The 26,657-nt window shown below is 40.7% G+C and overlaps 3 protein-coding genes across 3 annotated transcripts; 2 read left to right on the top strand and 1 right to left on the bottom strand.

The window, feature by feature from the left end:
* Nucleotides 1–4,120: 4,120 nt before the first annotated feature.
* Nucleotides 4,121–6,441, top strand: LOC109477770 (zinc finger protein 271-like). The gene is made up of 2 exons (XM_019779129.1): nucleotides 4,121–5,045; nucleotides 5,172–6,441. The coding sequence occupies exons 1-2, from the start codon at nucleotides 4,319–4,321 to the stop codon at nucleotides 6,086–6,088; spliced, it is 1,644 nt and encodes a 547-aa protein (XP_019634688.1). The 5' UTR covers nucleotides 4,121–4,318; the 3' UTR covers nucleotides 6,089–6,441.
* Nucleotides 6,442–7,282: 841 nt separating this feature from the next.
* On the top strand, nucleotides 7,283–8,974 carry LOC109477719. Its single transcript, XM_019779064.1, has 2 exons — nucleotides 7,283–7,445; nucleotides 7,814–8,974. The coding sequence occupies exons 1-2, from the start codon at nucleotides 7,287–7,289 to the stop codon at nucleotides 8,972–8,974; spliced, it is 1,320 nt and encodes a 439-aa protein (XP_019634623.1). The 5' UTR covers nucleotides 7,283–7,286.
* A 198-nt stretch (nucleotides 8,975–9,172) lies between these two features.
* On the bottom strand, nucleotides 9,173–14,172 carry LOC109477784 (selenoprotein T1b-like). Its single transcript, XM_019779171.1, has 6 exons — nucleotides 13,979–14,172; nucleotides 13,012–13,153; nucleotides 12,437–12,532; nucleotides 12,197–12,284; nucleotides 11,456–11,589; nucleotides 9,173–11,032 (listed from the first exon to the last, which is right to left on the bottom strand). The coding sequence occupies exons 1-5, from the start codon at nucleotides 14,149–14,151 to the stop codon at nucleotides 11,468–11,470; spliced, it is 621 nt and encodes a 206-aa protein (XP_019634730.1). The 5' UTR covers nucleotides 14,152–14,172; the 3' UTR covers nucleotides 9,173–11,032; nucleotides 11,456–11,467.
* Between the last annotated feature and the right edge of the window lie 12,485 nt (nucleotides 14,173–26,657).

The following is a 26,657-nucleotide window of genomic DNA, read 5'->3' as shown; positions in this document are numbered from 1 at the left end:
ATCGTGCCGGGATGCAGATGTTGTAGTACCGGGCGGCCGCAGACGGGAGAAACTTGACGCCGACCTCCGAGTCAGTCCCAGCCGCTACTTCTGCGCTACTAGCCGGGACAAAACCAGTTTCGGTGCACACATATTCAGTTTCTTCAAAAACAAAAGTTGATTTCGTAAACACAACAAGGCAAAAGTGAGGTTTTCCCCCGAGGGTTTCTTAAAACTTCGCGCCGATCTAGAAAGTCAGCTTCATCATCCTCTGCGAGATTGTCGCTCCGAAAACCCTCCGTGCTTCATTCCTTCAGTCCATCCTTTTAAAGTTCAAGGCCGTTTGAAGCAGAAGTTGGACCACATGTGGGGAGGGCGGAAGAATATAACGGCACGTACACAGACGTTGCCCTTTGACCGCCAGACGGTCTACAAAACGGGCACCTGTAATGCAATAAACTTGTGCGCGTTTTTAAAATCGAAACGTCGTCATCTACAGTTCAAAATTGTTATTCACGCAGTGTGGTGTAAAATAAGTAAACTTTCAAAGCAAAATAAGAGAATAAAATTGGACAACAAACATACGATGTATTTTTTGTATCTTCTTCTTAGGACCGTTAGATCTTATATCGGACATCACAGAAATCTAGTGCTGCATTTTGTCTTTGGTGTTTTAATTTTCTCCTAACTTTCGAATTCTTTTTGTTCGACTTCGATCTGGTTAATCTCTAAGCAGACGAGTAGGGTATTACATGTATTCTGTTGGTCTTTTGTGGTCTTTTCTGGGTTCCCATGTCTCTGATCAAAGCGCACTACATTAGAGAGAGTGGTGGCAACGTGGAGAAGGCCGAAAAGGGTAGTCTTTACCAAACCAGCGATTGGCTATTCGGAGTTAATATTTGCCAGGGAATTTGTCCATCAAAGAGTTCATTTGCCCACAGAAGGGGAATGTTACCTTACCGTGGCTCACTTCCCTGGCCAGTTATTGACCCTAGACTGACCCCTTCGGAATCATCTCGAAGCAGATCTTCCTTTCACTGTCTGGCCATTTAGATGCTGCTTTGCCGGGTCATGGTTTTGCCATCGAAAGATCTGCCTTTGGTGTTTTTCTTTAGGAAGGCCTGGTGGAGGCTAGCAAAAGGCCAACAAAACAGATTAACCCCCCGCCGATTCGCTGCTTGCGGATTAGGCTCTACCCACACGGGGGCACAAAACGGTAATGACGGGGGCGGGGTAGACGGACTGACCCGCCGGATGGGACACCGGACTGCCGCTAATTATGACCGATTAGCTAATCAGTTATCGTTCGTGTGGCGTCGGTCTGTGAAAAACAAATACAGGCGGCGGGTGGTCAAGTGAGCGTGACCCGGACAACATGTGCGCCCTACCGGGGTGTCTGTCAGTGGGCCAATGGACCGAGAAACTGCTCTCCATGCAGGCAGAGCACGAGGTTTGGGTTTTGGCTTATTTTTGGCGTGTTTTTTAAAGGCTTTTTTTTATCGGAGTTTCTTTTTTGCACGGGAATCTTTTTAAATTTTCTTCAGTGCAAAAAACAATCTCCGATAAAAAAGCTTAAAAACGCGCAAAAATAAGCCAAAACCCAAACCTCTACTTGGGGACTACCATGTTATCGCTCTTAATAGTCTTATCATACAAACCATACTAAGATAGCCTCCATCGCAGACTTTCTAGCGGTTTGCGTTTGTTTCTACAAGCGCGACATTTTTTCTTCTTCTTTTTTTCGGGGAAGAGCTGTATATGGGGGAAGAGCTGTTTCGAAAAGAAACAGCCGCGATCGTACATGTAGAAATAACCAAACACCGCAAGGAAGTCTGCACAGGAGGCTATAAAGGTGTTTGTACTAGGCATTATCTCGGCTTTTGAAGTTTTGGTGACAATGGAACCGCTGTCCACTAGTTGGTCTGTTTTGTGGGCAACATTTTCGGTGACCTTTCAATCGATCGAAAAGAGGATCATCCCGCCAAACATATATCATATGGGTAAATGAAGTCTCAGGGAACCTTCTGTTATATCATGGACATGATTTGTTATAAAGGACTCACTTAATGAGTCCATCGATCGGACATTCTTCAACTCCTTGATCGGTGCCAAGGCCAAAAGGATATCTCTTGTTCTAAATTCACCCCATTTCTAAATGGTACGTTCCGAGACCTGGCCACGCGTCCTTGACCCCGTCGCTATAGCAACGTTTTGCCTGGGCGCGCGGAAAACCAGTAGATGTTTGTCGTCAACAAAGGCCCACCGAACAAGCCTGGTTACGTCAGTCACTCTTCTAGTTAGCCGAGTGGTGGTAGACGGTGTCACAGCGCCACCTATTAGGTCTTGTTAGTACTGCGCGTATTGGCTGTTTGAAGACTGATAGGGGCTGGTACTGCATAGGACCGGAAGAGGTCGCTGTTGAATAGTCGGTAAACTTTCATTTGATTTCAGCAGTTTCATCTGGGTAATCAGGCAGTGAAATCGCAGTGACTTTTCCCATCTGACCTCTGACACCTAAGAGGACCGCTATTTTGACAAGAGGAACGCGTGCGTCTGGAAGTGCCCTTGCCTGGAGAACCTTGCATGATCCCAGAGTCCTTTATAGAGTTACAGATCACTAGGACAAGACAGACGTCTCAGAGCTCCAAGACAAAGTTCCTGTGGAATCCATACTTCACACATCTTTCAGTCGCAGTTGAGGTAAGAAAGAACTTTGTTTTCTTCGAAACGAGGAGGAAGTTTGAAAGACGTCATGTAGGAATTTCAAGGAAATGAATCGGTCGGAGTCATTTTGTTAGGGTTTTTGCTGCCTATTCTGAGCTTCAGCAGCCTTGTTTAGTGGTTCGGCTACCATTGCGCTACGGAGAAAGCTCACACTGCCAGAGAGAGTTGTACTGTACCCTGGGTGCCGACTAGTTTCGGGCCGTTAGCCGCTTTCCTTCAATTCGGCAGCCAGAAGCCCTTTACCCGCCTGTATACATTACTGCTACGGGGGAGTCGAGCCCGGAGGAGTTTGGTTGTATGCAGACGGTAAGGTTTATGTACGTATCTGTAGTGTTTAGGTTCGTAGGAATGCCCACTTAAAAGTTCTTTTTATTGATCGGAAAGTATGTAGGCAAATTAACAAGCCTCTACCAGACTTCAAACTTGGCTAGAAAAAGTAGAAATTGGCCAAGTCAACGTACCAGGGAGTTGGTCCGCCAAATCGCACTTCTATGGTGGGCCAACTCCCTTGGCATGTTATCTGTCTAGTCGGCAAATTTCTACTCTTTCCAGCCTACTGAAGCCTAGTAGAGGCTACAATTTAACCCCTAATCTCAATCTCAATCTTGCTCTAATTTCTCCGGCTAAGACTTGCATACCACACATGGATCACTTCAGAACCTGTGTGTGTAGTATTCGTCTTTTCTACAGTCATTTTCAATGACTCAGATGATTCTCGTCAAGGTTTGGGTTACAAGTCCTTCCGCCCAAGGACGTTTTGACAGGAAACTGTACGTAGGACTGAGCAGCGGTCCCCTGTTATCAATTAATAGTTGTAGTCTGATAGTACAGTATCCAATGACATTTCTGGGTCATCGGGGTAACATCGTGACGGGTCCCGACTGAAAGTATTTGGGCTTGAATCCATCCAAGTTGTGGCAGCACTCACATGATTTGGGGCGGGGTGAAAAGGTCCCACAGGGCACATCAGCCAAACTGTATCTGTCTTGACTAGGTTACTGGGTATTTTGTGCCATTTGATAACTGCTAAACTATTCCAAGTTAAGTGTAAGAAAGATTCTTCACTCAACAACCAGTGGGTTTTTCACATCCGACGATTATCGGTGACCGTCTGTCACCTTCCTTAGGGCCAACAATGACTGATTGGGTATCGCTGCTGCAATATTGTAAATAGTACTAGTACTCTAGAAATACTAGTCTTTCTAGCGTTCTTAGCAGGCTCTAAATCAACATCATATAAATTCATAGTCTTTGGATAAATACCTGTCTAACTATAATGCAGATTCCGTCAGTCACTGACGAAATGATTGATATATGACCCGGGGAAAAGACCCCAAAGCCCGACTCTCCCATTGTTAAAACGATAACCCTATTATCAATGTTGTTCCACCATTAGATGATGGAATCCACTGAAGATTCGCCTTTGGAGTCAGGAGAAGAACCTTATTGTCCAGAAACAGACAATGGAGGGGCTGACAGTGAAACTGGAGAAGGGTCAAGTTTAAGTGAAAGTGAAGAATGGTCAGGGGCAAGTGAATGTGAGGAAAGTGAAAGTGGAGAGAAGCAGAAGACATTCAGCTGTCCGCATTGTCACTACGAAACAGTGCACAAGCGGATGATGAAAAGACACGCAAGAAGCCACAGAACTCACCAGTGTGAGCAGTGCGACTACTTCACGTCACAAAGGGCGAGACTGAAACTTCACATGACCGTGCACACTGGTGAGAAACCTTACCACTGCGGCCACTGCGAGTTTTCATCGGCGAGGAAAAGAAGTCTTTTCAGACACGTTAGGGTGTTGCATGGCGGTGAAAGACCTTATCAGTGTACGTACTGTGATCATTCTACGGCACAGAAAGCTCAACTTAGGAACCACATCATGGCGAAACACACCAACTCCAAACCACATAAATGCACGCTGTGCGACTATTCTGCAGTAGCAAAGAAGAGTTTGAAGCTCCACATGGCAAGCCACACCGGAGAGAAACCTTACAAGTGTGAGCTGTGTGCTTACGCAACCAATCGGAAGACGAATTTGAAAATGCACTTGGCCACACACAGTGCCGACAAACCATTTAAGTGTGAAATTTGTGACTATTCCGCAGTCCAGAAGACAGCTTTAAAAATACACATGGCCAAACACTCAGCAACTAAGCCTAAAATTAGAAAAGAGCCGAAGAAACACAGCTGCCCGCACTGTGAATATGAAACGATAGATAAATCTGCGATGACAAAACACATCAGGACTCACACTGGTGAGAGACCGTTCCAGTGTCAGCAGTGCGTCTATTCAGCAGCGCAGTCGAGTTCGCTGAGAAACCACGTCGCATCTATGCACACTGGTGCGAGACCTTACAACTGTGGCTACTGCGACTTTTCTGCGGCAAGAAAAGACGGTCTTTTCGTGCACGTGAGGACTGTGCATGGGGGAGAGAGAGCTTATAAGTGCACGTACTGCGATTATTCAGCACAACAGTCGGGTCACCTGAAAGAGCACATCATGGCGAAACACACCAACTCCAGGCCACACAAGTGCACCATGTGCGACTATTCTGCAGTAACCAAAAAGAGTTTGAAGTTCCACATGGCAAGCCACACCGGAGAGAAACCTTATAATTGTGAGCTGTGTGCTTACGCCACCCAACGGAAGCAGAATTTGAAAGTGCACGTGGCCACACACAGTGGCGATCGTGAGAAACTTTATAAATGTAAAGTCTGTGACTATTCTACTGCAGTCAAGTCGAAATTAAAAACCCACATGGTCACTCACACTGGTGAGAAGCCATACAAATGTGACCAGTGTGATTATTCAGGTGCCGACAGCCGTAGTTTGAAACTTCACATGGCCATTCACACTGGAGAGAAACCCTTCCAGTGTGAACACTGCAACTATTCCACAGTGCGACCAAAAGATCTGAAGCGGCACATGGCCAGACACACTGGCGAGAAACCGTACAAATGTGAACTTTGTGATTATGCTACCGTGCAAATAAGTCACTTGAAGCGTCACATTACCACACATACTGGCGAAAAGCCGCACAAATGTGAAATTTGTGACTATGCAGCGGCACAAATTTCATCTTTAAAAGAGCACATGGCTAAACACACCGGTGAGAAGCCTTACCAGTGCGAGGAATGCGACTATTTTACAACCAAGAAAGCAAGCTTAACGAAACACGTGGCTAAACACAGGAGTGAGAGGCCATACATGTGTGAGGTGTGTGGTTATGCCGCCAAAACAAAGTGCGCCTTGCAGCAGCACATGGCCACACACTTGCGGCCTTACAAATGTGACCAGTGTGACTATTCTGCAGCACAGATCGCTCATTTCAAGATGCACATGGCCAAACATGCCACCGAAGAAAAAGTGTCCAAAGAAAAATAGAAGAAATGTGCTAATAACAAAGCAACTTCAACGATATTGTCTTTTCTTGTAAAAGGAAATATTTTCAACCTTGCAAAGGGAAGATAATCGTTGTGTTGAATAGAAACAGATGACAAACAAGACTTCGTATGTTGCTTCGTGCAATGTCGTATTTGAGGACCTTTGATTTTGAAAAATAAGAACATTTGAGTTTCAGCTTCCGCACATTTTGTGAACATTTCCAGATCGAACACTATGTTATGTACAAGGGGATAAAACAACAAAAGGTTACCTAGGGATGTATCGGGAAGGATTGGGGACGTGTGAAAATGACAAGATGTATCTGAGTTCTTAGTTTGCACGGTAATCTGGGCCTGAAATCATCAAAAATCGAAAGACCGTTAGTTAACGTGTTTTATGTTGAAAACTGTATGTTTAGTTACTCGTATATTTCGCATAGTTTACTTTACTTTATGTTTAGTTTCTAGTATATTTTGCATAGTTTAGTTTACCTTAACTGTTTTAGTTCCGTACAGTATATGTATTTTAACTTCGGGCTGACAATACTTTTTAAAGTAAAACTTAAATACTAATAAAATCGTACTTGTGTGTATATATCTAGTTATGCCATATATGTGTAGTTATGCCAATTGGTCATTGTCATGTTAGAATAAGATTTATAAAAAAAACGAGCAAAAAAATTGCTTAAGTCTAAACAGCTCTGATAACCAATTTCATAGTTGATGTCTGGTAAATACAGTGATATCTTTATTAGATTTTTAACGATAGACATTTTTGTACTTGTAAAGTGTAAAACATATAGCTAGCTACAGGGGAAAATATTTGGTAGTTATAAGGAAAACTTTGTGACGGCGAAAAAATAAAGGATGATATTAACACATCTGTGGTGTCCCAATGGTTGAATAAGTGGACGAAGGGATAGATAAGAGACTGTATCATATACTTATTCCATACTACATATAGTTCAGAGTAGCCTAGGCGATCGGTGCGAAAATTGCTCAAATGGTGATAAAAGCATGAGAGCTTCCATCCGGGTTCAGCATCGCGTTCAAAAAAAGCTGTTCTAGAACGACAAACTGCACGCGTTCCAGCCTAACAACGCCGATCGAACACGACTTGTTTACTGTCACAACTGATCAGGACGACAGACACAGACTTGTGAAGTCCTCCGTTCATTTGGTTGTGAGTTTGAGACAAGATGTCGAGACGACGTGGTACTAGCCGGCGGAAACCCCGGCGGTCCCGAGCGGCCACCTTCCCTGCATCTGACGGCGACGATAACCGGCAAGACGGACGTCTGTGGTGGTTTGAAGCAGCTGTGATTACGGTGCTACTGCTTGCGGCTGTTACGGCACCGGTAAGGTCTAACTTTCAAGTATTCCTCATGAAAATTTATGAAATAACGTGCGGTAAATGCAAGGGTGTTTTAATTTGTTATGATTGACACTTTAGTTGTAATGAGTCTAATGAATGTAATACGTGAGCAAAGCAGTGGAAAACAAACCGCAAGTAAACATATAACCACAAGGAAGACGAAAACAATAGGTGTTAAGTGCGAGGTAATGATAATACACGGTGTATCAAACACATCAGTAGAGCGTTTGTCAATACTAAAGTAGTACCGGTAGAGCTTTTGACATAATGACAATATGACTTGATGTTGGCTAGATTGTGACGCTTACTGCTATGACAAATCAACAAAATTCTTTTTTTTTTTTGCTTCAGATTGTTGCCGTGACCCTGACTCCCCACACTAGTGCTGACTCGGAGGCGGCTGTGGACGTGACGTACTCCGTACATGCCGGAGAGCCCACTCCAATCCACCTGAAGCCCGCATTCGAAGACGGCACTCATGGTGTTCACAGCGTACCGTACGGCTCAGAGAAAACGTCGAATGGGTCTCCTCCCATAACCCGTCTGGAAGACCCCTTGGAGGGTGCAGTGCCGTGGCGTGTCGCCGAAATGTTCAACAAAATGCCAAGTTTTCAAAGTTGGAAGAAGCACCGTGACGAGCAGCGCCACCGTGCGGATCGGATCCACCACTACACAAGCCTGACTGCGGCCCTGGCCCTGTCAGCATTGGATGAGCGAGATGATTTCGGCTACTGGGATTTCGGAGATGATTTCGGCTACTTGGATTCCCGAGATGATTTCGACTACTGGGATTTCCAAGATGATTTCGGCTACTCGGATTTGTTGGTTCCTGGCAACCACTTCCAGCTTCGCCACAGCAAGAATGACAAGGATACGGTCCCTGCAGATTTTGACGATCGCCCTCTCCAAGATGTACTCGCCAACTTGGATTCAAAAGCCGTGCGCAACCCATTCAAGAACGTGGGAGTTGGTCAGCTTCGTGCACATGCCGAACGTCTTATGAACTCGGCTGTGCCACGTTTTGAGGCCTTGAAAAGGTACTGGGATGAGCAGATGCTTTCCCAGAAGGATGCTCGCCACGTCAACCACCTGCTGCACAATGTCAAAGGACGGAAGACGTACAGGATCGAGCGGGCAGTTCTGGAAGATGAGGGTCGCCGCCACACTCACTCACCCAAGGCCTCACCGGATTTCAAGGCAGATGACTCCAAGAACTCCGACGTGACCCCCGTGAATACTGAGATTCTCTCAGCAACCGACGCCATTCCTGCCTCCAAACCGATCCAGTTGATGTCTGAACCAGAAATGAGTGAAAACGACTGCCTTGATGACACAGACAAGGATGATGAGAACTTCGCAGACTGGAACCATTCCCTCAACTCTACAATGTCCGGGAAAATGAAGGACCAGGACGAGACTCAGCTACTCCTGCAGAGCAAAACCGCCCTAACGGTCGTGGTTGGTACATTGGTAGTGACCTCAGTTATCTATGAGTATGGCTGCACGGCCTGAGGTCTGTTCCAGTACCATGCTGTGTTGTTGCTACTCGAGTATTACTTATACAACACCAGCCTCCTCAATAATGTTCATTTTACAGTCATGCTAAACAGTTCTGACCCAATTCAGTGTTACCACTTATACAACACCAGACTTGATCACTTTATAGTCGTTAATAAACAGCTGTCATGTGAACACAACTGTAACAAAGAATTAAGACCAAGACATGTTTATTCCCATCACATATAAAATAAACGAATTACAATGTACATGAAAGGAAAACAACATTAATATACATATATATTAGTTACACATTTGATAATACATTTAACTGTCCCAGGTTAGCTTTCATACCCTTTAGTTTTTTCCATGTACCTGTATCTTGTATGACAATTACATCTGTTGCACTTAAAGAAGGAAAACTTTATTCGATAGACAAAGAACCTACCTCCACACCACATAAATGGCTTGAGAAAAGAAACATGTACAATATTCACAGCACATGTACAGTAGTATGTGCAAAAGGATAGATGTACTGTCACTGCAGATTAGTACATGTATGTTTGATCTTTGAAAAAAAAAACTTCATTTAATGGCCTGACTACAACTGTACATCATGCTTTAAGCTTAATGGCCTATACCTCTACGTTAGGAAAACTGGGGAAAACTTCATCCTGATTATTTATGCATATGTACTAAGACAAAACAACATGAATTAAAGTTCTAAACAGGAACTATGCGGCTCCAGATGTCTTACTGAGGGACGACTGCGTGTGCGAGATGTTGGTTAGCTTGAGGAATGAATCCCCTCTATTATAGACTAAGATAAAACAACTTAGCTTACATGGAAAATCATTTCTTGCTATTCATCTGATGACCTGTACCACATTGCACTCCGATTTGTCATTGTGAATAAAACTGCTTATAGTAATACAAACTAATCACAGTTTTCCCAAGACGGTTCTACATACATGTATACTGGTGACTGCATCCATCTTTTTATCAGTATTAACTACCAGATAAGAAAGGTGTTAATTTTAGCCTTAACAAATTCTGTATTTCTTTAGTTGTTGAATGTCAAATATATACATCTGCTTGAATCTACAGGTAAACCATTGAGTACAAGAGTAGATTTACAAGCAAATAACTAACTAACTGTGATGGTACAAAATCAAACGGCAATTAATACATCATTCTTTGATGCCAAAGTCTTCAAACTGTATTTCATGACATTGTTGATATAAATTCTCACACACAGTGTATTCTTTTAATGCATTAAGTTTCCAAGTCTTGGACATACATTGGGAGAACCCTAAAATTACTACTACTGCTTTTAATTTCATTTCCTTCATAAAGACAATCATATATAAGTTTTATAACATAACACATAAATTCTGTGCTACATTTGAGTTCAGAAAAAAATGCTGAAATTCAAGTTAATGTTAACAAGATCCATGCCTTATAGTTTGGTATGAATTTTTCTGTGGTTGATCTCTTTATGCAGTATACATGTATCTTAATGGAAACAAGGATTGTAACACATAAGTTAAAAGACAGATGCACAAATCTGTATCTGAATAGGCACATTCCAGTTCATTTTGACAGTTTATCAAACATACATACTTCAACAACCCTGCATTAACATGAGTCCAAATAACTGTGTTCTCATCTTTCAAATTTGTGAGTATTTTACTGACCATCCCCTGAAACCCTGCTCCTGGCCTCATACAAATACATGTTCTCTCACATCACAAGTTAATAACCTTAATCCCTGATATACCCTTAACTAGCTACAAACTTCCTGGTATTACATGTACCTCTAAAAGTTGTATCTTTAACATCAGCCATTCGAATCAAGATAGACATAAAAATTTAACCCCTTCTATGAAATTATCTGAAAGTTTAATATGCTAAATGTAGGTAAAACCTTGTGCACCATGCCCCGTGGTTTCCAACCCTGAAGACTATAGCCATCCAACCTCAGCCAACAGATGTACTGCTTTCAGCCGAGGTTTTCATAAATCGTCCCAGCGTTTTCCACCACGGAGACATTGGTCACACCAAGGAGAGAAGCTGAAACAACACAGATACCACAGTTACTGTAAATGTATTTCTAAGAAGGAAATTTTTGTAATACTTTTTATTTACGGTGTTTTTTCATTTACAGTATTAGTAGTTGAAACAATTCTTTAGTAAAGTTGTACATGTACAATTCACAGTCTCATGGATTCGTGGTGGAGAGGTCATTACAAATAATACCACCATGAAAGCTTGCTGTATGATCTGTTTACATCAGCTACTGGTATTTAGAATTTCAGATTCAAGCTCTGAAGTGATGTTATGAAGGCAGTTATGTTTTGCAGATATTTTACTTTGTCATATGTTATGCAGTGTGCACCTAAATTTTTTCTGTGAACCTTAATTCTGCACTTATTTCCACAAATGAATGTCAATCCCTGTACATATGAAGACTTATGAGTAGTAGAGAACACTGACCTTGTATCACATCTAGGCTGTGAAAGGTGGCTTCATGTTGCTGTTGAAGAGTTTCATCTGGTTGTCCAGGATCTGGAACAGCTCCTGACCTGCAGGCACACGGCCTGACTGCAGCTTGGACCAGATTGGCACATCTGAGAAACAAGAAATCAAAAATTTTAGAGACCCGGGAAGTATTTTTCACATCTGTGAAATAAATACAAGGTGATGTTGTTGTAGAGTTTCAGTTTTGAACCATGACTGTGGGAGATTCTGTCTTCCTGCCACTAATTAATTCACTCCTGATGTCATCACGCTTCCGACTTCCGAAGAGTCAACAAGTGGATCACACAACTGATGAAGATTAACCTTTATTGTGTTGGAACAAAGCTTAAACACTACAACTATGGATTCTACCAACACAGGTGAGCTTTCAATTGCTTTCAAGACTTCAGTAACAGAGACAGGTTGCCATTTTTCTTGCTTAGGGCATACAAAACATTCATGTGCTTCAAAACCACAGTTTTGGCAGTCCATATCTTTTTGAAAGAAGACTTCTGGTTCATGCCATTTCTTACAGGTACGTGTATGACCTTTTGACCTGCTGCCATTCTGCATGTCAATCTCCTTCCACCCAGGTGCTACCCCACTCTGTCCAGCCACCCAAACCAATACTTCCATACCTTGAAGAAATTATAAAGGAAGCCAAATAGATATCAACTTTTCACCCATCCACATCTTACCATTTGTCGGCTGACTTACCATTGAATGTTATTTCAAATGCCCCTGTTGACATAAGCTGACCTTCCACAGCATTGGAGATGAAGAAAACCATCATACAGGCATAAATCTGAAACAGAAAATGGAAATGTACTGAAAACTGACTTTGAAATCCATCATACAACCAGAGAATTAAAGCCTTTTAGACAAGCAAGAGACTCTACCCCACATAAGGAACCAAAACAATACTTCTATAACCAGAAGTAACAAATTTAGACAAACCTTGTTTTCCAGCGCCCAAGTCCAGACATTTGGTGTGTCCATGTTGAGCTGTGAGAAGATGTTCTTCCCACTTACTATGCAGCCAATCACAACAAACTACAGGGAGGTAAAAAAAAAATATAAATGTACAAACATTTCTTTTGTACCTTGAGACTACAGGGCTTGAAATACATGTACCACCTGTACAGATTAGTGCAGCAGTTAAAATTGGAGCTGTGCAGGTATTTCTGTCCTTTTTTTATTTAACCAGATGGAAATTAAAGGATCCAAGTAACATACATTTTCTTTAAATTACAGTTTCTAGTTTTTGCACCAAGTGGTACAGGTAAACTTTGTCTGCTGCAGATTATCTCCAATTACTAGTAATGCTACCTGCATCTACCAAACAATATCAGTATCACTACCCCATGCAGACTATACCCGTGCATGTTTTTCACATTCACTTCAGTGTGAATATTTTTGGCATAAATGCTGGGGGGATAAGCGTGCCAAGGTGGTTAACTGTTGGAAAGATATCAAAGAAAACAACAGTAGTAAATGTTAACCTCATGCCCCCTAACCAACCCTGTCTTTACCTTCAGGATAGAGAGGAAGCCAGCCAGGTACTGCCTGTAGGCTGGAGGTGGGTAATTACCGCCCTCTATCCTCAGTTCTGGGTAGTTCTGCTGGATGGCCTGAGCATACTGCTGGAAAACATTCTTATACCCTCAGGAGTAGCTGCAACAAAACAGGCATGTTTAAATACTGTTACAAGTAGGTCATATAGATTTGTAGCTCAACTTATTTCTATGTTGGCAAGTGGCTCTGGTTGTTGACTGACCCATTGTTCTAGCCAGCGTCTGTCTAAAGATATGGAAAGATATGTCATTAATCCAATGACATCTCTTTTGTTGCATGGTGGATCTACTAGCAAAATTTGCCCATCAAAATGTAGGAAATGGTTTTTCAGAGGGTCACCCTCTAGGATTGTACCTCGTACCTTTGCAAGTTTGACATAATGTTACGCCTAACAAAATTAAGATGACGGGAAAAAAAAAACCAGACCTGGTTGGCCAGAACAATATTAGAATGATCTAAAGGTTCTAGGTTCAAATCCCTGGCAGGCCTCAGTGTTACGCCCTTTGGAAAGGTACTTTACACTTACATTTGTAATTGTAATATTGCACTTGAGTTGTTCTCATTATTTGCTGATTCATGCTATATTGTGCTGGTGTACCTTTTGGGGATACTTGATAATATTAGAATGTCCAGCTGTTCCACAAATTAGCATCATTAGATTTACATATAAATTATGATGACTCATGACCATTTCCAGTCCTGTTTATGCATAATTGCGTAACCAGCAAAAATCAGACGTCTGTGCTCATAAAATACGCAAAATTCGCTCTAAGTCTATATATTGCTAAATCACGCAATTTTGAAATTAAAGAGCGCCAGAAAATGCCATTTTAGATGCGGAAATAAGATGAAATTCGTTGGTTTCACTTTGGTTACCCCCCTCCCCCTATATTTTGGCAAATGAAGATGCCACGGTTTACTTACCAAAATGTAAACTTTAGGACGGGGTTTGTTCCCTGAAAGTGCTTCAACTTTCCTACGGGTTCGTTGTCTTCGTCTGCCGCTACGTTAGCTAGCTGGGACATGTCTCTCCACGTCACAAAACTGAAGAACAACGCCAGACCCGCCAGGAACACTACCTGGGTCGGTTCCGCCATCTTGTCACTATCCCACAATACCACACGCCCAGAGGAGGTCAATGACCTTACGGCCTTTCATCAAAATCGAAATAAAAAATCTTATAATGAAAACCACGGGCAGTTACAGGGCTCGAAATGAATTTTGGCCAAAAGGTACCCCGGCGCATCTAACCTAAAACAATTGGCCACACAACAAAAAGTAGAATTTCCAAATTAAGGCCATGTTGATTTGATCATATGGATGACATCCTCCGGGAGCCCCAAAACTGATGCGCGCGTGCGAATAAAAAAAAAGTTTTGCAAAAAAAAAAAGTTGTTTTCATTATGAAATCTACGTGGTCATGAGGGTTGAACAAATGGGACAGAATATGGTTTGGCGAATAATCTAATCTTCAAGTTCATTTCCTTACAATTTCGTCTTTTTTCGTTTGATTTTGGCATTCTACGACATTGGTATAGATTTTACTTATTTTTTTGTAACTTACGGTATATTTTTGCTCATTTTGCAACTGTTTTGTACGATTTACAGTATGGTTGAAAACTTTTTTTTTTTGGAAACGGCCGAAAATTCATGCGCGCGCGGATGTCATCCATATAATCAAATCAACATGGCCTAATGTAACACTATATAATTTACTCTATCTTCGAAATGATCATTAACACAAACACCTTCTGGTAAAAAAAGCTTCCTGATCGAAACAAGCAAGGGTAACTGGATTATCATCAAGATAGAAATAATCTAAAGCTTATTTCCTGATATGGAGAAACTTCTGTCTCAGACCCAGAGGATGGAAATAAACAAGGAAACGCAATGAAATACATTTCATCAGATTTATTTATATTCACAAATGAAGTCATGACATCAGTTTTGGGAGCTGTTATCATATCTGATGCGTTGACGAGGAGTTCATATCTGTACCTCATGTGATTCCAGGACAAACCAGGACAGCTACATATCAAACCTGGAACTTCTGCAGTACTTTAGAAAGCCGCTAGAATTGAACTTGACCTTCGTATTCCCCGCCCCAACTTACCGACACAATATTATGAAAAACACAATCACAACATCAAATTTTAAAAGTCATATTGTCTGGTCTAATTCCACCATAAAAGGCCCACATCAGGTGTTGGGGATGTAACAGTTACTTATTCGTGAAGGAATTTTCGGGAAGATCCGTGGGGATGTACCGTTCAGACCGTTCTAGTGGATTCTAGGTTTCATGATTGGCTTCTCTTTACGCTTGAAGAGATTTTACCCCTCCCCAGTCTTTCACGAGCTACTAAGTACAAATGTACCTCCCCCCCCCGAACTTTATAATTCGAAAATAAAATGCCAAGGACTTGCTTAAAGAGGCTTCTAATGCCTTTTAAGTTGATTACATTTCTCACTGAAAAGATGGTTGAGGCAATATGCCATTGAAATGCAATATGAAATTTTCTGCTGTTTTCTTTGTCATTATATGACTCAGCAAATGAGTCTGTGCTGGCAGAAAAGCAACACTGGCTCAAGAAGTCGGTCTTGTTTTTCTGATCCAAGATTGTTGTCAGTGTTTTATCGTAGTGGCAGCATCGTTTTCTTTCACTTGAAGCCACCATCAAATGTACAAAAGTCTACCAAAATAATATCAGTTCAGTGAGAATCATCCTGTGAGAAAAAATGCAGACATCCAAAGAGAAGGCTTTTCGTGGAGTAAAGCACCAGGACCAAAACACCACGTACTGCGGGCCGGTAGCTGAGCCTTGTGCCGAGGTGCCCCTCCCTATCAACTCTGGACATGATGACAACCAGGCCAGAACACCTGGCAAAAAATCCCTTAAATCACCACTGTACGTGGACACAACAGATGACGAGGATTTCAAATTGATGCCACATGCCTATCGAGACACAGAGGATAAACAGGAATCGGCTCGACAAGCTGAACAAAAACCCATTGACGACACAGGTCAAGGACAGACTACGACTTTATCACGGCTTTATGGATGCAAACCAGATCACAAGGAAGCTACTAAACTAAAAACTAAAGACAGAGGTGGAGAGGATCCAGTAAGAAAGGGCTCGACAGATGAGAATGAATCGGGTCAGCATTCTGACAGCAAAGATGTCCAAGGTGAAGGTCGACACAATACCAATACTTTTCTCTATTTAGCCCGAAGTGATTCGGGATACGAGATTGGTCAGCCGACAATCCCGCCTGTACAAGAGTCAACAGATGAAGTGGTTGATACTGGGCCTTCTACTCCTGAACAAGATAAAGGTATGTTGTTAAAGAAGTCCTAATGTCCAGAAGGAAGTGCTATTTTCCAATTTTCGTTATGTTGTTATTTATTATTGTTTTAGTTATTATAGCTATTAGAAAGAATGCCGAAACTCATGATTAGCCCTTCTTGATTGTATACTGTATTCAGTAGCTCTTGATGTATTAATGATGTTAAATTTCATTCTGTACCGTTTTCTTTTTTTTTTATTATGTTCAATAGTTATTGTAATCTTCTGTAACTAGCCGCTTTTTTTAATACAGAATTTCGCTTGTGCGACTTGTGCGGCGCGTGTTTTGTAAAGCGATATCAATATCATTTTCCCCCATACTGATACATCTTCAAATTCGATCCATACACGATTTTAAAATCGGCACCAGTTGTGCAGTTGTTACAAACCGAAGTGGTGACTGAAGCGGAGCTAAACTTTCTGATCATGACATTATTCAAATCAGACGGTTGTGATTGGCTAGAAGATGCACGAGCATGCATCGTTCACGTGCTAAGGAGTTTTCTAGAATTTTGGCAAGAATAAATAAGTTGCATGTTTCCCTTTGTTATAAAGCCAGAATTGATATCATTTTCCCCATGCTGAACCACAACGATACATCAACGCGGCCTGGGCAAATTCTGACCAGCACAGACATGTATTGGTCGCTTAAGTAACTGGTGATTTAAATGTGTCGTGAGATTTTATAGTGTCTGACGTCTTGCTTTGATAAAAAGAGGATTTGAATGTCTTTTAAGTTAGGTTCTCTTTAGATCCTACATTTTGGCCAAAATGAGATCGTTTGCAGTACGTTTTCTCATTTGGATTCATAACTCTCCAAATGAGTCTGAGCTGTATGACAAGTAACGATCGGTCCGGGGAGTCAGTCTTGTTTTTCTGTTCCAATAACTAATTTGCATAGAGAATTGGGGAGTATAGCACGCGTATTTTCCGTAATGATACTAGTACACAATACAATAAATACATTGCAGTATCACTGATTCACAATTCAGTAGAAAGCATCAATGATGCTTACCATTTTGACGACCACCCAGACCCTATATTGACACGTGCATTCGAATTACCGGTACAACATTTACACAGCATTATAACAGCCATTAATAATTTCTTCACAATTCACAGCCACTTGTTAAAGCTTCATTATGTGACATTAGGACGACGCAAAAACATATGTTTTCTGGTCATCTATTCACAAAGTAACTTGAATCAACCCTGCTTCATACGCGTTACGAGTGTGTTAATTGTGTTAAACTGTCAGCCATGTTTGTTTGCATTCTGGTAGTGGCACCACAAACTGGGTACCGGGTGGGCCTTGTGTGACGTCACTTTCCCCTGTTTTAGCGATTACTATAAATGTGAGATAATTGCACAAATATGTTGAAAAGTGGAACTAAATTGCAATCACGAATATTTCTTTAAATAGAATATTTAAATTTTTGGTGCAAAATGATACCATTGGACATGTGGCGACGTTTCGATGACTTGTCATCTTCATCGGGGCAAGAACATTTGGAATAAGTTTCTGGTAAGGGTCTGACCTCCGCTGTACTGGTGAGCGAGCAGCTCATCAGCCTGATATTATATCATTTAAACATAAATTACTCAAGGCCACTTTCTACAGATTCAACACACACTACAGTCTTGATCACCCATGTAAATGGACCACTTCTTGTAGGTGTAGTTCTTGCATTGTCTCAAGACCTCACTAAGTTCTTGCTTCAACATGATTTATTCCTTCATTTATTACTAGATGTATTTGAATTATGCTTAACTAATTCATCGTCTGCTTTATGTATCATGCTTTATATATTGCTGACCTTGACTATGTATATTTTGCTGTTGTGTGTTTTGTATGGGGGAGGGCAACCTGTAAAGGTGCGTATGCACCTGTTCTGCCCTCCCTTTCATTCTTGGGAAAATTCAAAGAAATAAATAAATAAACAAGTATGTCTGGTTTGCTGTGCACTAAAGGTAGGTTTGGAACCGTATATCTCACCATGTTGAAACGAATACCTATGTACATGTATGTCACTAATAACGTTATGTTTGGCATTGCACTGTTAGTAGCCAGATAGCTTCAGCGTACAGCAAGCCAAAAACACCTATGGCTTTTGCTACAGAGGCGATTCCTATTGGAATTTTAGTTAGGGCTTGTTCCCTAAGACTTTTTTTATGTTTACCGAAGGCTCAGTTTCCTTTTCTCTGAAAAGGTCAATGGCCTGAACCAGACGACTCTCACCATGGTAACTGGTGTTGGGTTACATCATGTTGCAATTATATAGCAGGAGGGATTTAGACATCTTTCACCATGTATATGAATGTGTTTGAGTAAGAATTAACAGAGCAGACCATATGCGAAGGTAAATGTATTTGCTTTGTAAATGTTAACTTTATAGTTATCTTTTTTTGTTTACATGGCAACAAAAGAATGAAGATAGAACTTTTAATTTGCACACAGACGACCACGAGGAGGCAGGCAAATGTGGGTTCGCTAAAAACTGCAATTCGGCCTTCCAAGTTTCCTGTCTACTCCGTGTTTTCATCATCACCATTGCAGTAACAGCCTTGTTGGGTATAGCGGTTTGCTTTGCCATGTACTTCACTGTCATTTCCGGCAACGAAGCAGGAATCCACCCGGTCAGTCATTACATTTAAAATTTTGAAATTCCAAACCCAAATTTGAAAATCAATTAAACGTGAAAGTTGGGAGACATCATAGCCCCCAAAAATATTTAGAGCTTTTGAAAAAAAAGCTTTATCTTCACCAAAAAACAGTTACTCAAGCAACTGGATATGATTTTTGAAAACGTCAGACGTTTCAGCTAGTATCCACTAGCTTTCGTCAGTGACTGAGAGACCAGAGGGGAAAGCAGGTTTATAAACACAACCTGTTGATTGATATGCAAATAAAGTGAAGACAAATTTTTGGAAGTCGAAAAAGTAACAAAAGTCAGACAAGTCAAGACAAGATTATGCAAATTAGTCTGAAAGCTCGTGTTATACAGAACAGGAGCTTAAGTGTTGTCTGTCCTCGGGACTGGGAGTGCCAAATTTTTCGACTTCCAAAAATTTGTCTTCACTTTATTTGCATATCAATCAACAGGTTGTGTTTATAAACCTGCTTTCCCCTCTGGTCTCTCAGTCACTGACGAAAGCTAGTGGATACTAGCTGAAACGTCTGACGTTTTCAAAAATCATATCCAGTTGCTTGAGTAACTGTTTTTTGGCGTTCGTATTACCTGGATGTCTAACCTTCATCGACGTAAAGCTTTATCTTGTTTGATTGATTGTGGAAATAAGAAGGTGATTAGCATAACATAGTTCAATACATGGCCGTCTGAACTCAAATTACAGCTAATTTTTGTGCTAAAAGTCCAGCGCTAGCCTTTGGCATGATTTAATTTAACAATCTGTCGCTAATGATTGAAATTACCTCTACATTTGAGAAATCTTTGCATAGTTATATTCCCATTTAAGCAGCTTACATATGTCACAAGTATCTATTTCCCATCATTTACCAATCAGGAGCCTTGCATTTTGTATTGCTTATTTGTTGTTAATTATGTTAATTAACACCTTATTTACATAATTTCATTTGTATATGTTTCACCTTTCTAGCCTCATATTAGATATATGTATTGAAGGCATTTGATGTAAAACAGAAGAATAATAGAATGTCATATGTAATGAAGAGTAAGTCCTCATCATTAAAAAAAGAGCGGTACCGAGTCGAATCATTTTTATTTTTCTAAAGAACATTACAGCATACACCACATCATCTGCAACTAAGCTGTTTCTGACAACGAACATATCTACACCATCGGAAGTGACAACTGTGCTGTCAGATGTCCCAACTGTGCTGTCAGATGTCCCAACTGTGCTGTCAGATGTCCCAACTGTGCTGTCAGATGTCCCAACTGTGCTGTCAGATGTACCAACACTGCTATCAGATGTCACATCTGTGCTGTCAAAGGAAACAAAGGCTCCGTCAGACGTGACAACTGTACAGCAAGCTTACCAGACGATCACAAGGCAAAAGGTTACAAAGGCCGGGACAGGTATGACTTATCACATGCAAGTCATGACGGTCAAAAGTACAAACATTTACATATCAGCACATACATGATAATCATGTGACTGATCATGAGCGTGGCTTACTTCTAAGTCGACTTCATGACTAAAATGGAAAATACTATTTATTATGCGGCATTCCTTTAGTGACACAATACAATGACAAAACCTCCAAGACAAAGGTTTCTTGGTCTGGATAAACGTAATGTGGAAGTGCTCCCCAATATGAGCTATAGTATTTATGACCTTTCCTGTGGTTTTGGGGGTGAATCTTGATATCAACTACGTAAAACTCCTAGACTGCCTTTGTAATCTGTTGTCTCCACATTTCAAAATTATGATGCCTCCGAATTTATCTGGAAATCTTGCCACCATTTGCAACTCTACTGTAATAATTACTTCCGGGATGGAAGTATTGTTTTAGGTGGCGCTAATTAATGCCAGGTGTGTATGTTTGGGTTCAAAAGTGAGTGGGCGGAGATTGAGTCACTAGATTGACAGGGTTTGGACCTGGTATGCCCTGGATTCAAGGATGTGGCCGCCAGGAATATATACAACTTAAACCACAGTGCAATAGCTGAATAAGTTTCATTGTACAATCTGATAAGTAATGATGCATCCTATGATGTAATTTAATCAATCATCCACAGGCATCAGGTTTTGATGCATGGCGGCTACAGTCATGCACAGATCCCGCCAGGTTGTAATGCGAGTAATCCATTAACGCAAATCATAGCTACTTCCCGGAATTTTGACATCTCTAGAAACCGTCCGTGAGGACCACACCTTGCGGCTGTCTTGCCCGGCGGGACAGTCGCTTGTGATCGATGAAGCCAGCTTTCGACGCAATAACCGCCGCGCGGAGAAAAGTCTGCTGATCGTGTGGAGTGCCTGTCAGGGCTTACAGAGCTGCAACGTGAGGGCGAGTCCCCGTGTGTTTGGTGACCCCGCTTATGGTTACTCTAAGACCTTGCAGGCTAAATACCGCTGTTTCACAGGTTAGTATATGTGTTTATTACGGCATGAAGGTTATGTTTTCGGTTGTGTTTGAGTGTGTGTGTGTGTGTGTGTGTGTGTGTGTGTGTGTGTGTGTGTGTGTGTCTGTCTGTCTGTCTGTGTAAACAAGATAACTCGGGAAGGCTTAGATGGGTTGTCCTGATATCTGGTAGGTGGGTAGATCTTGATGAGATCTCAAAATGATCAGATTATCATCCATGCATATATTTTATAGTGAAGAGAGAATAATTTCATAGAATAAATTTTGCATCCTCCAACCTCTTCCAATTTGGTGACCTTCTGGTATCTCAATAACTGCAAGTACATGTACATGTAAAGCTTACAAGTGGTCGTCTGTCTATCGTCATGTAAATGTCACAATCATTTTAAACTTTGTATGTGGATGGCATTTGTATTTGAATCCAAACACATCCCAACGCATCTCAGATATTTTGTTTTATTTTCCCAGCCTGTAGTAAACCATTTGGGATGATATCCCATGTCATACCTGATGACCGCATCACTGCATCCTCATATTGGGAAAGTGATACTCATTACGAGCCTTACCGCGCACGCGTACGGTTGGACGGAGGTGCCGGTTCAGGTACATGGGCAGCAGGAAACAACGTCGTTGGAGAATGGCTGCAGGTTGGCGTTCTGCTAGTTCTAAATTTGATTGTTTGTTCATATGAGTAAGAATTTTCACGCCTAACATTATCAAAGAGTATTCAACTTCCAACACCCGATATGAAGAGAAAGCTCGCCAAATCTTTTTACAAAAAAGATCACAAAATTATGATTCAAGACTTTTAAATGAAAGGTCGAAACCGGAAATCGTTGTGGTCCAGACACCATTTGTATATCTGAGATCCTTACACACCATTGCTCAGGCGTAAACAAATAAGACATTGGGACTTATGATAGGTCGACGCCTTCTAGCTATGTGAAAATAACGAATAACAATTCTGCCTTCAGATGGATTTGGGAGGAATGAATCTCATCACAGGGACCATCAGCCAGGGCAGTGGTGATACCTATTGGGTTCGATCCTACAAACTACGGTTCAGCGCAGACCGGACAACTTGGACGACATATGCAGACAGCGATGGCTCCATAAAGGTGCCTTAGATACCACAGATCCGTTTACATTTTACTTTTGTTTCTTTTGTTTCAAAAGTTTAATTGATATTGTTTGTCTCTGAGGAGAATGACAAAAGATTCCATGACATTGGTAGGCGTTCAGAAAAGTATGTAAATACCTATTATCTACATTATCCGTTTACCTTGCAGGTTTTTAAAGGCAACACTGACGCGAACACCCCTGTAACCAATCTACTGGACTACCCCATTTATGCCCGTTATGTGCGTTTCGTCGTTCAGTCGTGGCAGGACCACATCGGCATGAGGGTGGAGATTCTAGGCTGCAGTAAAAGTACGTCTCTGTCATTAATCTGAAAGTTCTTGTCGGGCAGGGACTTTATTACAATATTCCACTGCTTATGTGTCATTACATCTTTCTTGTTTATATATAATTATCTAATATGGTAGCTCTTTCAAAAGTAGAATAGGTATGATTGTATATTATTCAATTACAGCTTAAAAATAAAGGAAGACCAGTATTGTAGTGAATCATTATAAAATCATCTTTACAAATAACGATTATTGTAAAAAAAATAGTTTCCACCAGCCCTGTGCAGTACATACTGAATTTTTTGGAGTTGGGATGAAAATTGCATGAAAATATACAACATTTGATAATCTTTCCACAGATGTTGGTGACTGTGAGCCAAACCCTTGTGCGAACGGAGGGACATGTCTGGACCGTGAGGGCGGATTTGACTGTGCTTGCCGCCCTCCGTTTTACGGAAAGAACTGCAGCGTCGGTAAGTAAGACTTTGGCAACGCGGACGTGGAGCCTATAAAGCAGTTGAGTTGAAAATATTCTAAAACGTAGGCGGATGCATCCCCATGGGAATGTTCTAGTGGGTATGATCTAGACTATACACGGTGTGTGTGTGTGTGTGTGTGTGTGTGTGTGTGTGTGTGTGTATGTGTGTGTGTGTATGTGTGTGTGTGTTTAAGTATAGTATTTGTTATAAACATCTTCCGACGTTGCCATGATTTGAATAATGATGGAAATGAAAATATGTTTCTACAGTTTGTCACACTAAGAAGAGAATATGGCCTAGAAGCGGGTACCACTGGACTCAACAACCATTGACAGGATCCCGCTTCATGTTTGAAGTAGAAGCCACAAGTGACGCCATTGTGGCGTTGTCCTCCAAGAAACAAAAGCTGGACGACATGTATGAAATTCTTATCGGTGGCATGGGAAACACAAAGTCTGCCATACGCCGCAGCAAGAGCGGTATCACCCTCACAACGGCCGAGACATTTAGTAAGTATATAAAACTCTCTGAAAGATCCAAGATCTCTGAAGATCACGAGGAGAACATCAATTTATATGATTTATGAAAAAGATAAAGTCATTTGCATAATCAATGAAATTATTATTTTTTAAATAATCATAAAATTTAACATCATATGGTGAAGGTATGAGGTCATGGGACCTTTTAAAGTTTGATAGTACCGAGTACCATGTTTTTATCTTCTTTCATATTTGCCCATAGACTTCGTCTGCCGGACAGAGTTCAGAATGTTCTGGATTACGTGGTCTTCGGACGGAACCATTGCTGTTGGTAGGGGGGATGAAACTCAGCCGTTCTTGCAGTACAAAGATCCAAACCCTCTGCCCATCATCTTTGCCGGATTCTCCACTAATACCAAATTTAGATGCCATCTATCACGTTGGAATCTTTGCCACATCGCTACACCTGAAGGTAACTTTTCACAACAACCTTGTTCATCTAACCACGACGAAAGAACAGAAATCAACAAGACCCACACAAACGTTCCCAAATTCACGAACAAACGTAAAGCAAGCGCTACTGCCTTTTAGACTCCCCAGATTATAAGAGAAGCTTGTTGTCTTTCCCAGTACAAAAAAGATGCTGACCCCAACTTGTCTAGATATAGCTAGCCAGCACTAGTACTTGATTCAGTCAATTTGTTATAATCACTGATTATGATTTAAAAAAAAATTAGTCAGTTGTTACAAGTATTGTAGGTCCTTGTCACATGTATGTTTCCTATGTCCGTATCAATGAATGATTTACAATGTTCGCGTACTTGCAGTTAGTCAGCGGGAATAAACTTTATTTTTTTATTCATTAAAGATATTCTAAACTATGGCGAAGACTGCCAAGTGGATCCCAACATGAGGAAGAATTGCGGCTACAGTGGCATCACTCCAGATCAGTGTCGTCAGAAAGGATGTTGCTTTAATGATTCCGTGGATTACGTCAAATGGTGCTATCACAAAAAATAAGATGGGCTTTGTTCTTATCTTAGTACTTCGACAGGTCTAATGCAGAAGAATGGTGTTGCTGTACATTTCAATGTATGAATCTATAGCAGGAGAATGGTGTCACTGTACATTTAGATGTTTAAATCTATAGAAGGAGATGTTGCTGCTGTGCATTTCAATGTTTAAATCTACAGCAAGAGAATTTTGTTACTGTACATCTCGATGTTTAAATCTATAGCAGGAGAATGGTGTTGCTGTACATTTCGATGTTTAAATCTATAGCAGGAGAATGGTGTTGGCCGTGTTGCTGTACATTTCGATGTTTAAATCTATAGCAGGAGTATGTTGTTGCTGTACATTTCGATGTTTAAATCTATAGCAGGAGAATGTTGTTACTGTACATTTCGATGTATACATTTATAGCAGGAGAATGCTGCTGCTGTGCATTTCAATGTTTAAATCTACAGCAAGAGAATGGTTTTGCTTTGCATTTCGAGTCTTTACATCTATAGAAGAAGAATTTTTTCCTTTTGAATGTTTAAATCTGCAGCGAGAAAATGGTGTTACTGTACATTCCAATGTATAAATTTACAGCAGGAGAATTGGGTTACGGTACATTTCGATGTTTATCTATAGCAAGAGAATTGTATTACTGTACATTTCGATGTTAAAATCTATAGTAGGAGAATTGTGTTACTGTACAGTTCGATGTTCAAATCTACATTTTGAGTCTTTGAATCTATAGAAGAAGAATGTTTTTTTCTTTTGAATGTTTAAATCTGCAGCGAGAAAATGGTGTTACTGTACATTTCGATGTATACATTTATAGCAGGAGAATTGGGTTACTGTACATTTCGATGTTTATCTGTAGCAAGAGAATTGTATTACTGTACATTTCGATGTTCAAATCTACAGCAAGAGAATGGTTTTGCTTTGCATTTTGAGTCTTTACATCTATAGAAGAAGAATGTTTTTTCCTTTTGAATGTTTAAATCTGCAGCGAGAAAATGGTGTTACTGTACATTTCGATGTATACATTTATAGCAGGAGAATTTTGCTGCTGTGCATTTCAATGTTTAAATCTACAGCAAGAGAATGGTGTTGCTTTGCATTTTAAGTCTTTACATCTATAGAAGAGGAATGTTTTTTCCTTTTGAATGTTTAAATCTGCAGCGAGAAAATGGTGTTACTGTACATTTCAATGTATAAATTTATAGCAGGAGAATTGTATTACTGTACATTTGATGTTTAAATCTATAGTAGGAGAATTGTGTTACTGTACATTTCGATGTTTAAATCTACAGCAAGAGAATGGTGTTAGTGTATATTTCAGCTTTTAAATCTATAGCAGATGAATGGTGTTGCTGTGCATGTCGATGTGCAAGTCTATAGCAGGAGAATGTTGTTTCTGTGGATTTCAATGTTTTCTTAATTTTTAAAGTATAGGAGTGTACATTTTGGGGCAAACATGTTAATGGAACAATACTAAAATATACTTCACTATAAAGATCATGTTTAAAACGGAAACGAGTTCACAATTTGGAGAATGAAGTAGATTTCACGTAGTATTGTAACTGTTTGTACTGGCTAGATTTACCCTGGATTTTTCTTACTAGTTTTATGTTTTATCTGTTAAAATACCATTCAATATCGTAATCAAACGTGTGATGAACGAAAGAAAGTAAAAAAAAACAACAGTGCTTTAAATATGAATGTGGCCATCATAATTCATACATTTTGTTTTTTTTTTAGTTTCATACGTTATGAATATAAGATGTGTGGGAGTCTAATTTAACATTTCAGCATTTATGATTATGCAAATAA

This window comes from Branchiostoma belcheri, unplaced genomic scaffold, assembly GCF_001625305.1.
Source record: "Branchiostoma belcheri isolate BF01 breed outbred unplaced genomic scaffold, Haploidv18h27 scaffold41, whole genome shotgun sequence".
In the NCBI taxonomy this organism is placed as follows: Eukaryota; Metazoa; Chordata; class Leptocardii; order Amphioxiformes; family Branchiostomatidae; genus Branchiostoma; species Branchiostoma belcheri.
This window is presented reverse-complemented; position numbering and strand designations above follow the sequence as displayed.